Source organism: Brassica rapa, chromosome A02, assembly GCF_000309985.2.
Source record: "Brassica rapa cultivar Chiifu-401-42 chromosome A02, CAAS_Brap_v3.01, whole genome shotgun sequence".
Taxonomy (NCBI): Eukaryota; Viridiplantae; Streptophyta; class Magnoliopsida; order Brassicales; family Brassicaceae; genus Brassica; species Brassica rapa.
In genome coordinates this window covers 29,018,340-29,031,544 of record NC_024796.2, presented here as the reverse complement: position 1 = coordinate 29,031,544, position 13,205 = coordinate 29,018,340, and the positions used below count along the sequence as shown (strand labels likewise).

General features: G+C 36.6%; 3 protein-coding genes across 5 annotated transcripts; all 3 read right to left on the bottom strand.

Moving 5' to 3' along the window:
* Positions 1-2,644: 2,644 nt before the first annotated feature.
* LOC103854780 (probable protein phosphatase 2C 71) lies at positions 2,645-6,514 on the bottom strand. Of its 3 annotated transcripts, XM_018656203.2 has the most exons (10): positions 6,390-6,514; positions 6,205-6,318; positions 5,432-5,556; positions 5,225-5,352; positions 5,048-5,146; positions 4,790-4,951; positions 4,473-4,559; positions 4,321-4,412; positions 4,169-4,243; positions 2,645-4,106 (listed from the first exon to the last, which is right to left on the bottom strand). In XM_018656203.2, the coding sequence occupies exons 3-10, from the start codon at positions 5,509-5,511 to the stop codon at positions 3,573-3,575; spliced, it is 1,257 nt and encodes a 418-aa protein (XP_018511719.1). In that variant the 5' UTR covers positions 5,512-5,556; positions 6,205-6,318; positions 6,390-6,514; the 3' UTR covers positions 2,645-3,572. The 3 variants fall into 3 exon arrangements, with proteins under 3 accessions (XP_018511719.1, XP_009129995.1, XP_033140419.1); XM_009131747.3 differs by lacking the exons at positions 6,205-6,318; positions 6,390-6,514 and adding an exon at positions 5,649-5,885 and having other exon boundaries at positions 3,014-4,106; XM_033284528.1 differs by lacking the exons at positions 6,205-6,318; positions 6,390-6,514 and adding an exon at positions 5,649-5,885 and having other exon boundaries at positions 3,014-4,106; positions 5,225-5,556.
* On the bottom strand, positions 6,067-10,469 carry LOC103854779 (uncharacterized protein slr1919-like). Its single transcript, XM_009131743.3, has 14 exons — positions 10,014-10,469; positions 9,430-9,544; positions 9,113-9,359; positions 8,960-9,001; positions 8,785-8,856; positions 8,558-8,693; positions 8,284-8,441; positions 8,114-8,198; positions 7,835-8,034; positions 7,510-7,671; positions 7,189-7,338; positions 6,729-6,989; positions 6,390-6,653; positions 6,067-6,318 (listed from the first exon to the last, which is right to left on the bottom strand). Exons 1-14 carry the CDS (start codon positions 10,075-10,077, stop codon positions 6,094-6,096), a joined length of 2,181 nt encoding a protein of 726 aa, XP_009129991.2. The 5' UTR covers positions 10,078-10,469; the 3' UTR covers positions 6,067-6,093.
* A 120-nt stretch (positions 10,470-10,589) lies between these two features.
* On the bottom strand, positions 10,590-12,669 carry LOC103854778 (protein ENHANCED DISEASE RESISTANCE 2-like). Its single transcript, XM_033284575.1, has one exon. It carries the CDS (start codon positions 11,938-11,940, stop codon positions 11,083-11,085), a length of 858 nt encoding a protein of 285 aa, XP_033140466.1. The 5' UTR covers positions 11,941-12,669; the 3' UTR covers positions 10,590-11,082.
* Positions 12,670-13,205: the final 536 nt, after the last annotated feature.

Here is a 13,205-nt window from a genome sequence, read left to right as displayed (position 1 = left end):
AATAACTAAAGATAAATAAATCATTAGAAAAATATAAGCAAAACAGGAGCAAGAAATTCTAATAAAATAAATTAAACATGTATATAAATATGCTTAAAAGGTTGAATAGCTTGCTCTTTTGGATAATATCCAATATACAGTAGAACCTCTCTAAATTAATAATATTGGGACTTTAAAATTTTATTAATTTATAGAGATGTTAATTTATAAAAGTTTTCTTATTTATATTTCTTATTTTAAGATATATTTATATTAAGATAAAATATATATTTGATTTTAATGTATAGACACTAATTGTCGTTTTTTGAAATTTGACATTTTTATTAATTTTATTATATTATTTGGTGTATAAAATATATATTGCATAGAACTTAAATGTGGTTTTAGTTATAATATTACTAAATCTCTTCAAAAATATATTAAGTGTTAAGAAAATATAAAGATAATTTCATTGTAAATATAAAACATAAATATAATAATAGATTCTTATATAATATATATATATATATATAATTTTAATGAGATCATATATTTACATAGATTTTTTTTAGAAAATATTATCTTATTATTTTATCGATTTGTGTCAAATTTTGAACCGTCCAAATTGAGACCGGCGAAATTTATTAATTTATAGAGATTATTAATTTACTGAGTATTAATTTATAGAAGTTCTACTGTATATGTTAGTTGCATCTGTACTAATTCGGTACTCAACCAGTTTCCTATTTTTTTTTTCTTTTTCACATATATCAATAGATAAAACAAAGAGTTGCTAATATGAAAGAATAGCAGTTAAACAATGTGCTAGAAGACAGTTGATAGATACAACTTCATGAATTAATGTCTAATGGATTGATCATTAAGAAATTACCGTTAATAAGGACACCTTTTCAGAAAAAAAAAAAAAGAACACAAGAACACTTTGGTTCTTAAACACAAAAACAAGTTAACTTCAAAGGTTCTCTTCTTCATCATTTATAACTTCAACTGACGCTTAAATACAACAGAGATAAACTAACTAATACGTGAATGTGGGCAATAACACATCCACTTATTAAAGAAACACAAATTAAAAAAAAAAACATAAACTGGGTCTTCTTAGAGATAGTCACTTCATCTTCTTCTCCAAATTGTTGCTCCTCAGGTTCATTCTTGCACTGGCACTGGCACCTGCACCATCTCCATCACCTAGACTATAGTAGTCATCTGACTGCTCTTCATAAGAAACTTGCATGTGTAGGCTATGCAAAAGCCTACACAAGCCATAACAAACAAGATCAAGATTATAACCCAAAACCACTTGGGACTGATTGGATCCTCATAGCTAGATCCCATTTGAAAAAAGGTTTAGAAACAGAGAAATAAAGATGAGAAAAACAGAGAACTTGGGATGAAGATGGAGTATGATGGGTATAAAAATAGGCAACGAAGATGATGTTTCATGAAATGTTAACATTTTTGTGAATGCTAGACTAATGCTAAAATGTTGGATTCAAGTTTATGAATGGTAATTTAGTTGCATATAATTTATGTTGATGATTTTGGACCTTATAGTTAATAGGCAGACCATCGCAACGTTAATAAGCAGATGGAGATAGGGAAAGAGAGAAGTGGAGTCAGGGGGGACGATGTCATCACTAGAGTAGTGTTCAGGGTTGATCATTGTTTGTGATCTAATTCTTTACATCACACCTAGCACTTATATAACATTAATATCTAACAAATGGTCTTGGCTATTTTCACCATGAAATTCTCCATTATCTTCTAAAGAACCAGAAGCAAACCCGATCCAGACCAAAATATTTTGGTTATCTGAATATATCCGAATCAGATTTATATACTTAAATATATTAATTATTTTTAGAGTTAATATTCCAAAAAATATCCAAAATATATAGGATATTTTTAAAATTGTTTAAAATACTTAAATATGTATACAAGTAGTCAGAAAAACCAAGAATATTTACAATTATTTATTCTCCATCCATATATTTAAACTAAATCAATTTTTATGTTAAGTTTAGCTATTTTGACATTTATTATTGAGAAAAAGATCAAAATAGCACTAAATCAAGTTTTTGTTCCCAAACTAGCATTCAATGCCAAAACCAAAAGTCACAAAATAGCACTCAAGGGGTGGGGTTTAGGGTTTAAAGTTTAGGGTTTAGAGTTTATGTTTTAGGGTTTAGAGTTGAGAAGTGAGGTTTTGGGAATAAGATTTCAAATTTTGAAAAATAAAAAAATTTAAAATTTTCAAAAGATAAAATGCTATTTTGGTCATTTTAGTTTTTGAGTGCTATTTTTGTGATATAAACTTAGAAATGTGTTATTTTGGAGATTTGCCCTTTATTATTTAAATTTATATGCTATATATTACTTTTATTTTTAGATTTTGAGAAATTTTAAATGTATATGAATATTAAATTTTTAAAAATAATTTAACGGGTTAGCCGAACCGAAATTTATAAATACCCGAATGAAGTTAAAATATTTATTCCAAAAACCCGAAAAGAACTCGAACGCCCACCTCTATTAGTGACCTTTCAGTGACTTGTTCCATATATTCTTGTGTGTTTTGAGCAAAATCTCTTACATGTATCTAAGACATAGAACATCAAATGCTAACATGTAACGTTTTGTTTTGTTTTTTTTTTTTTTTTTTTTTTTTAAATACTTCTTTCATTTATCTTCCGAAAAGAGATATCATTTTACAAATATCAGTTTAGAATAGAAGCTGAAGCAAAACAAAAGAGCATAAGCTAAAACACGTGTGAGCATATATGATTGAAGTGGCCTTGACATCTGATGCAGAAGATGAGATTATATCTGAATGAACATGAACCAATTGTACAAGAATGATCCTTGTCCATTATTGGAACCCGCCGAACGGCTACTGGTAGAACGAGTTGCCGCCTGATCAAGACCTGCTAACTTTGCTCTCAACAAAGTAGTGATGTCTTTTTTAATGACACGAGAAGGCTTGGGAGTACCTGAATGTATTCTTGAGTTCCGCTCCCGCCAAAGACTATAGATGGTGGTCTGGTAGAGTAGGTGGCAGATCGCTTTGAGCTTGGGGTTAGAGGAGCAACTCCGAAGCCAAAGTAATGCTGCTGTGTATGATATGGGGGGAGATAGTGATGGATGGGTAAAGAAGGAGAGCCAGACCTCAGTTGAGTAGGAGCATTCAAAAAATAAATGAGAGCTTGTTTCATGCAGAGAACCACAAAGAACGCAATCTGGAGAAACCGAGATACCCCAATTCAGAAGCTTGTCACGCGTGGATAGCCGATCCCACATAAGCACCCAAACAATGAAAGCTTGCTTGGGTATTCTCTCTTTGAACCATACAGAGGTAAGGTGTAGACATCACATGGTAAAATAAGAGTGACTAGTTCAACAATTAAAAAAAAAGTTTACAAACTACATTATTGGAGTTAGAACCTCAGGAAACAAGAGAAAGAAACGACAGGAAAGAAAAAAAACGTACATGAAGGACACAACTTAGTCGAGCAAAATCTCGAGACATGCATTTCTCAAAACAGATCATTCTGAAGTTAGTGTTGACATTTTAGTTATTGATAAGAGGGAAAGCCACTTGCCTTGCTTGTTGTGGAGTCACCGTGAGCTGCGGTTGGATTTTGATTAGCAACGGTCCGGTCCAAACTGTTGTGTACTGTGATGTGCCCTTGACCAGGTTGGTTATTTTCTCCTGCTGAGCCACTTTGTTCTGAAGAAACACTGCTTCCTGCTGCTGTATTCTCAACTGGCTTTTGATTCGAGCTGATGCGACCGGAATCGTCGCTTCTAGCTTCAACCTCAGCATTACGGTCCAAGTGCACTGCGGTATGGTCTTGATTGGTTTGTTTGGTTGACATCTTGTGGTCTGAGTCATCTCTAACTGCGGTTTCCCCTTGATTTGCTTCCTGAGATGAGCTGGAACGTGTTGAGGATATGTCGGAAGCTTTGATGTTAGCAGTCTTGCTCTCCAGAAAACGGACAACTACACATGTAATATTGTCCGCACTGCCTCTCTTTATTGCTTCTCCCACAAGTTTCTTGGTGGACTCCTCTGGTTCTTCAACCTCTTTCACCACTGCTACAGCTTCCTACAAAGAGATCTCAATCATTGAGGATGTAATCAAAGCTTTATATCATTAATTTCACAAACCTCGTTGGAGAAAACATCCCATAATCCATCGCTGGCAAGGATCAGAAACTCAAGAGAATCATCAATCTTCTCTTCCTACATCCATACATGACCTTTAAACACACAAGTAGATGTGTTCGGTGTATATAGAGTTGAAGTGATTATTAATGTACCTGAATCTCTGGATCAGCAATAACATACTGTTTCAGAAGTCGATCACCAAACGAGCGAGAAACTGCAAGCACTCCTCCAACTCTCCAAGTCCCTATTCAATCTACAAGTTAGCACTATGCTCAAGAAAGAAAAAGACAGCATAACTTATCACCTGCCCACATGACAAAACCACCAGCATTCTCAATCCGTTCACGCTCATCACTTTGGTCAGGTTTATGGTCTCTTGACACAGCAAAGGCTACACAACACATGAACCATATTTCATTCAAAACCATTCACACTATATAACAATTAACAAGCAATCTTGAATTTTTAGGGGATATAGATAATTTACTATAGGATTATATATAATTTTTTTTTATGTATGTAAATTTATTTAAAAATATTTGTGGGCCATAGACCAATGATTCACTAGCCTATGATGAGGACCGGTCCTGCGAGCTAATGAACAAATCACAATAACGTTACCGTTTCCGGCTCTACAGATAACAGCTCTGGAATCACCAACATTTGCAACAAGTAAACGATCGCCAACGAGAATAGCTGTAGAGGCAGTTGAACCAGCGTCGTCTCTAGTGTGACTATTCTCTGACTCGAGAAGTTCAGAGTCTGTATGATTATAAGCATCAGCTGGAAGAATCAAAACAAAGCAATTGTTTCAGATCAAATCAAACAATAATAAATCGGATCCAAAAGAAGCTCATAGAGGCTCAAGGGAAGTAAAACCTATAGCAGATTTGGTGTCAGAAATGAACTTAGGATGAGTGATAAGATTGCTGAAAAGATGGCGTTTCAAATACTCAGCTGCTCTGGCTCCACCATGGCCTGCAACGCATAAAGAAAGATGAGCTCTTTCCAAAAGGGAACAAACCGAATGGTATAAGATGGGTCAAGAATAAAGACCATCAAAGACTCCGAAGAGACCAACGATTTCACCATCGATACCATCGATCCTAGTCTCGAAGAAGTCTTCCATAGATGACCTCTTCCCAGCTGAGCTTGCATATCCGTAGCTAAACTTTCCGTTCTGGCTGCAAGTTAAATAATGGACATTGTGATCTATAAGTTTATCTAGAGCTGAGAAGGAAGAGAGAGAGAAGGAAGTGTAACCTGAGACCGCCTCCACTCGCTGGGGCTTCAACAACCCGCATCTTGTTTGAATACGACTGCACCAACTCCGCATATCCCATTTTTCTTCTTTTTTTTTTTGGTTTTGCAAAATCTCAAATGATAATCTGAAATAGACAAAAAAAAATGATGAGGCTCAACAACAAGCAGAGAGAGAGAGACTGCGTTGATCAAGGAATGAAAGAGGAGAAGAAGAAACCTGGAGATAGAAAGTGAGGATGGTTGGAGAGAAGAGAAAGAAGGTGAGAGATTACATTCTCGCAAGAAACCCAAAAAAGGAAACAGTGGTGTTCAGCACTTTCCGGCCAGACTTCCGGGATCACTGGTGCCTATTGTCTTGCTAATTATAGAAACCTTTGTGGACTTTCAAGTCACTTACAAGTCAAAAGTGCTATATATAGCCAAATTATTTGCCAAAACTGGTAACATACGCAATGACAAAACCGTAGATAAAATTATCAGTAAAATAACTTAACATTTGTAAGAAAATAATACGTAAAATCCATGTCCTCAATAGAAGAAAAAAACATGCTATAAAAAGAAAATAAATTTATGATCCTGGCCAATTGATCTGTGCCTATAGTGTAGATTCTCTAGAAAATATATAGAGCAGAACGTAAGATGGAACGTATAAAATAATTTTATTACTTATTGCGATGGAGCAGTTTGGATAAAAGGATCCAAAAAGTGTGAGGCACTTTGTGTCCAAAATGTGACGACAATGCATAAACAATATCTAAAGCATAACTATGAACCTCAGGTTTCCTTGACATCCGTAGAAGCATTGCTGTCCACATTCCAGGTGCTAGCTTCACGGCCTCGCTCAGACCTTTGAATCCATTTCTCACTCTTTTCATTGTCCCTTCTTCCTGAAATTAATGGTTCATTCAGATTCCAATGAGAACAAAAATTTTTTTTGACGGTTTTGATGATTACTGACCCTGAGATTGATGGTCTGCTTCTTCTTCAAGTTGGAATAAAGAGCCTCTTCTTCCAGGAATATATCAACCACTCTGATTATGTCCTGAAGAAGGAAGACCCTAACTCTCTGCCCTTTCTCTGATAATATGAACAATAACAGATCCTCTGTCGCGGACACTACTGAATTCATGTCGAATGATTTAAGTTCTGATGATTTCTTCAGTGTTTTGTCTTCTGGAGACTCTCCGGAAGTTGCAGAGGCCTGTTCGGATATTGCTGCTACCTGAAAGAGAGTTGTGAGCTCGATCTCACGAAGAGAACCAATTAAATCCAAAATAGGAGAGTTGTATGAACGTACTAGGCGTTCAAGGCGATTCCACCTTATTGATTCATCGTTACAAATGACAAGTTCCCTTAGTATTTTCCTCATGTCTGGGCTTGGATCTGCTAATAGCCTCCCAATAACAAATGGATACGCGCTCTCGATCACTTTAAATTCTGGATCAAGAATCTTTGCAGTGCCTTCTAGCGAACCAAGGGATCTTATCACCAGAGCATAATCTGGAGGCAGCGAAAAATTGAACTCGTACATAACATCATATAATTGTTCCATCACCCCCTGTACAGTAAAAAATGAGTAGATGATTTCATATTGTGCCATTCCGACTTGCAAGTTTAGTTGAAAATAGTTCAGTTCATAAGCAATAACACTAAAAATGTTACTAAAGGCTTTGACATAACTGTATCTTCCAGTGAATGTGTCTGTAGAGTTGAGTGTAATTTGCTAATTTTCATTACAGGATGAAGAAAGTGCATACCTGGAAATCTTGTGAAATTCTAGTACTAGAACCAAAGGAGGAACGCAAAGCATTTGAAACTGCTTGTATATCGACCCCTTCAGGTAAAAATCCCAAGGAAAGGAAATCATTCGCCAAACTTAGAGAGTCACGGTTGACAAAATGCACCAGCTGTAATGGCAATAGAACTAATCAAAATCGACAAAGTGACAACAGTACAATCTGAGACAAAAGGACGCTGCATGTTGTGTTCTTTATAAGAAAAACTGAGAAGAGAAGCTAGATAGACCCCAAGCATATAAGAAAGAGAAAAAGCAAGGATTAAACTGAAGTAGAGCTTACAATTTGAATAAGTCCCACACGGTAATGGCGTGGGATATTCCCCATCATCCCGAAGTCGAAATAAACAAGAGACCCTTCTTTAGTAGCCACAAGATTTCCTGGGTGCGGATCAGCATGAAAGAATCCAACCTCAAGCAGCTGCTTTAACGAACAGGAGAGGCCCTATAAACAGATCAATTCAAGGTTCTCAGTTGAACATTTACAAGAACCTAGCAGTACTAAGTTCCATATCTATCTCTCAGAATCACCAAAATTTATCCACAGATTGAACTGTCACTATGTGAGGACATTTACCTAGCATAATTAGGTAACAGTTATTTTTTACCTGATCAATCAAGTCCCTTCTATCAAGAGAAGCCCTTTTCAGCGTAATTTCATCTGTTAGTTTTATGCCATCAACCCATTCCATTGTGAGAACCGCGGTTCGCGTAAAATTCCAGTGTATTTTAGGAACTTTAATGTTCTCTGCTCTATGGTTCCTGGACATATTCCTAGCTCCAGCGTTATCACCAATCTGATCATTCCCTGTCAATGTTCAAAGATATATTGCACCTGACAATGAAATTTCAGAAGAGAGAGAAGAATTTGAAACAAGAGAACCTACCTGAATCAAAAGAATATAAAGAAGCAAATCGTTCTGCATTTTTTGCCTCTCGAACGTAATCTATTTCTTCAAACATATGCCTGACCTATTCATTCAAGAGAGACATAAACACGCTGGTAAAGTATATGTAAGCATAGAACTAGTCCTAACGTTACTGATAATTGACTCACCATCTCATTCACTGCTACCAAAAGATCCTTACGGGCTTTGGCAAATCGTTTGAGTTGTCCCCCGATCATATGGAATAAGAGGGCATCACGTGTTAGCAATATTGACATTCCAGGTCTTTGAACCTTAATAGCTACCAACTGTCCAGAATGCAGATGACCTGCAATACTTAAAAGGAAAAAGTGGAACATTTAGCGTGAAAAAAGGTAAGGAGGATAACAGTAGAGACCGGATAAGAATATCCGACCAAAGTTAGAAAAAAAAAAGGTATCTAACCTTTGTATACCTGGCCCAGAGATGCAGCAGCAACAGGCTTAGGACTGATATCTGCAAAAAGTTTCGACACCGGAGCACCCAGTTGCTCTTCAATACATCGCATGGCAACACTAGTTGGAAATGGAGGAATTTGATCCTATAATCATCCAGAAAAAATACATTATCCAATATCCAATTATTTCATCATAGCTACATGGATAATTTGGAAAAGAGAAATATTGAACCACCTGCAATTTTGAAAGCTCCTGACAATAAATAGAGGGTAATATGTCTGGTCTCGTGCTCAGCGCCTGTCCAAGCTGCAACTCAAATATTGGATTATCTTGTGAGGATTCAAATAAGAGAAGACAAAAAATCACTATATTTTAGTGTGGTAAAATAATAAGCGAATAGCCAACATGCCTTAATGTAGAAAGGCCCCAAGCTGATAAGAGTCTCACGAAACTGCATTATAATGTAATAAAAGTACTATCAGATTAGTTATTGGCAGGCCATGAGTAATCTTCATTCAATGTAATTAAACAACAGATCATCAATGGTCACAAGTACACAGACCTTGACAGCACGTTTCCTCATATCCCTTACAAAGAGCTGCCAAAATGCAAGCTTCACCACATGAAACGAAATAATTGCAGCTCTATATAACGCCAAAAAGGGCCCAAAACGATACGCTGCAGAGAAACTTTTCGTGCTATACGTTCCAAGAGCTTCTCCAAATTCACTTTCAAGAGATTCTCTCCTCAACTTTGCATACTCCGCCGTCGGTCTTCCACCGTGAACACTCGTGAACTCCCTCGAATACCTATGAACAATCAACCCAGTAAAACATCCTGACATCTCCTTAACTGGTTGTGTATTAATCAAGAACTCACGTTCTGTGTTGCAAGTAAAATGGTGAAATCCATGATATATTCGCATCATCCCTCCCTCTCCATAAGCAGCCCCCATGGTTAAAGCCAATACGTTTGTCACCACGTGAAGTTATAACTACAACAACAACATCATCATCATATGAACTAATTATACACTTCTCCACACCAACCCTGAGCTGATGATCTAGCAAAGGTAACAGTGAAAACTTCTTTTTTTTTAATGAATTTTTTTTGAATTATACAGAAGTATCCTGTCGCCAGAAGTGATCCAGACTAGTCACGTGCTGCCACGTATCGGTCATCTGTCTCTGGCCATGTCGAAATATTAATTTTCCAGTGGTCGGGATTCGAACCCACGTGGCCGTACTCACAGCTGTAAGCACTTTACCACATGAAAATCACAAAGCAAATAGTATTCCTATAATCACAATTCCTTCCACTGATTATGGACTCAGAGATCGAGAATCTCAACCGGAAAAAAAATCATTCACTCTCGCCTTTTTTTACATAATTCGTATAAATTTGCTATCGATTTATCGAAATTGAGAATGTAATGCGTGACGGAAACGGGAAGAGAGACGTACTTCTCTTGGGCGGCGAGACGCGGCGGTGATGGCGGAAAGCAATGACGACGACGACATTCCTCATCGGCTATCAGCGAGAAGAAGAAGAAGATGTATTCAGTCGGAAACGGCCGGAGTCACAGCTCAGACAAGGCAGAAGTGGAGAGGATACGGAAGAGAAACACTAGGACGCTTTTAAGAGGACGAAACTCCGGTCCCGGCGACGGCACGCTCGCGTACGCGCCGGCCGAACGTCGGGACCAGCAAGATCTACTTTTCTCTCTCGCTCTCTCTCTCTCTTATTTATTCCTTTTCCCACTAAGACAACAAATCTGTTTCTTTTGTTTTTTTTTTTTTTTTTTGCGTTTGCTAAATTAGTTTTCTTACAGTTTTTGGTTAAAAGTCGTTTTCTTACAGATTTGTGAGTACAGTAAACATTAGTTTATTCCAATTGTACCTACACGCTACGTGCAAATAGGTGCACCGCAACAAAATCAACCCATTGGATGTAAAACAGATAATCTTGATTAAAAGTAAAACATTCAAAAGTCTTCGACCAAAAAAAACAAAAATCAAAAGTCAAAACACTCTATAGAATAAATAAAGTTTAAAACTGCATTGAGATTGATGAAATGGTTTTTAGTGTTGTCAAGATCGGATCTAGTAAGTTTCAAAAGAAAACAAAAAAGATCGGTTCTAGTAATCGTACGTCGTTGACATTCAGTTCGTGTTCTTGTCCTGGTAGCTTGCTTCCACCGAACCCAACATTCTACACGGTCCCAACGGCTTCTCTCCGACCACAAACGCCGACGATGTGTCCATATGACACACTCTAGCACCCAGGACCGGCTCAACACTGATAGGGGCCCTAGGGCAAAAAAAAATTTTTTACTCTCTAAAATTTATATAAAGATAATATTTAAAATATTTTTAAAATTTAATCAATAATATTTTGTATATTTTGTAATGAAAATAAAACTATATACATATCAAATAATTTTGGGCCCTTTTCAATTTTATTTATTGTATTTATAATTTTTTTTATATATAAAAATATAGATTTATAAAAGTTTGGGCCCCTTATTTATCATTACAAGGGGGGACACGGACTCGGACCCGGGGCGGTCGCACTGCTTGTCCCCCCTTGTAAGCCGGCCCTGCTAGCACCCCCGATCAGTCTCTCCGGCAGCTCATCCTCTCCTTTTGCCTCGATAACAAAGCCTATATCGGCCATAAAGTTCTTGGTATACCCCAACAGAAGCCGTACAACCGCAGACATGATCGCCGAGCTACCTGTATCCACATCGATCTCAAAGTAGTTAGACCCTTTATAATAGTTACACTTCACGGTCTTACCGACAAGAAACGCCCCGAACTGCCCTGCCGCCGCTTTAACCACCCAAGGACCTTTCACGACTTGGCTCACTATCTTGAATCTCTGGTTACGGTACGTGTCGTCTCCGTCGATGAAACGTTGGAGGGGGGAGTCTGAGGGAAGAGGCTCTTCCGTCGCGAAGTATAACACCATGTGGTAGTGTTCCTTGCCTGAAAGTTCGCAGTTCACGGCGAAGATGAAGCTGTTTTGCGACTCGCCACGTGACTGGGCTTTTCTGAGCGCGTGGGCCACACGGTTGTCGGGACGAGACAGGATGTTGTCGAGTTTTGAAGTGGATTTGAGCCAGTCAACGCCGGCGGGAGAGAGGAGGTAGTCTCCGCCGGGAGATTTTTGTTTTTTGGTGAAGTAGTTAGCGGAGCGGAGAGAGAAGACGTTGCCTGGAGGTGAAGCCCAGCCGTTGATTCCGGTATGGAGATTTACTTGGCGGAATGATCCACCATTGATGGTCTCGGTTATCCATTCCGGTACGGTGGACGTTGGTACGGTGGACGTTTCTCCGGTTACGGCCGGTTTGGTGTTATTAGTTTTTGCGGAGCTTTCGCTTTGGTTCATGATGCGTCTCTATAATGGAAATGGACCAATTGTTGCTGGCTTTTAATGTAAACAAATTATTTATTTTTCTTGTCTGATGTTAATGTTACCATCATAAACATGAGAAGTAGACCACAACAATACTATATAGTAATTCGTAAGTTGTTGCCGAGAAGTCAGAAAAAAAACTAAGGAAAACGTTAACCAAAATACAACCATTAACAATGGCTAAAAGGAACGAACGGAAGTTTAATTTCTACACAATCTTCATCTAAAAGGTATACATTTTAAGTTTTTGATCCACACACAAGATTAGCTTGTGGACTTAACTTCTCATTGCAGTAAGCAGACTGCTTGACCTCATTCATGGTGCTACGTCTCAACTTAAAATTTGGCTTTACTGGACCATATCTCTTCCTACTAGTCGATGATGTAATATATATGGTGATAGAAGAAAGATATAGGCTACACATTTTTTTCTCATATTACAGAGTCTGAAAAGCAAATGTCAATGTCAACGAAAGGCATAATCCTCTAGTTTTGATATCAAGAGTGACAAAGGGATTATGTTGGCGAGAAAATATATTGCAACTTTTTGAAGTTCTAAGCTGTAGTTAAACAAAAATTGAACATATATTGTCCATTTTTACATTTTCAATGCATATTTTATTAACTAATTGCAAACTTCAAAAAAAATAATTGCACTAGTTGAATTTTTATTGGCTTAAAATTATGAAAAAAGATAAACACAAAAAAGATGTAAATTTATTGTGTTTTATTAAAATATGTGAAAAATCTAGAATATGTAAATTTAAAGAACAGAGGGAGTAGCATATTTGATTGGCACTATTATAAAGTTTTTGTATGTACTCCTTCCGTTCCTAAAAGATTCATATTCTAGATAAAAAATTTGTTTCAAAAAGATACATATTTTATATTTCTAAATTTTTGTCAACTAATAATGAAAAATTGTGAAGTTTAAGAACATTAATTGCATTTTTAAAAATTTTATTGGTTTAGAAATATAAAAAAATATAAAATTACAAAAATTATGCATTTATAACTAAGTTTTAGTATATATTATTAAAAAGTGTGAAAATTCTAAAATATGAATCTTTTAAGAACGGAATTAGGAACAAAAGAAGTATATAATATAATTTCTAGACAGGCGAGTTTTTAATCCATCTTTCATTTTCAAATATTTCCTAAATTGATACTATAACATTGGTACGTAGTTGGTGGCGGCAAACTTTTGTCTATTTATACCAGTATATTTAATCAATAAA

Excerpts from the sequence above, each read along its gene's own strand:
- LOC103854780 (XM_033284528.1), bottom strand. The coding sequence starts at position 5,504 with ATGCGGAGTTGGTGCAGTCGTATTCAAACAAGATGCGGGTTGTTGAAG. Across the intron at positions 5,147-5,224 it reads TCTCTTCGGAGTCTTTGATG|GCCATGGTGGAGCCAGAGCA; the intron begins GTCTTTATTCTT and ends TATGCGTTGCAG. Across the intron at positions 4,952-5,047 it reads TGACACCAAATCTGCTATAG|CTGATGCTTATAATCATACA; the intron begins GTTTTACTTCCC and ends TGATTCTTCCAG.
- LOC103854779 (XM_009131743.3), bottom strand. The coding sequence starts at position 10,077 with ATGAGGAATGTCGTCGTCGTCATTGCTTTCCGCCATCACCGCCGCGTC. Across the intron at positions 7,339-7,509 it reads GTGTGGGACTTATTCAAATT|CTGGTGCATTTTGTCAACCG; the intron begins GTAAGCTCTACT and ends TTGCCATTACAG. Across the intron at positions 6,990-7,188 it reads GAATTTCACAAGATTTCCAG|GGGGTGATGGAACAATTATA; the intron begins GTATGCACTTTC and ends TTTACTGTACAG.
- LOC103854778 (XM_033284575.1), bottom strand. The coding sequence starts at position 11,940 with ATGAACCAAAGCGAAAGCTCCGCAAAAACTAATAACACCAAACCGGCC.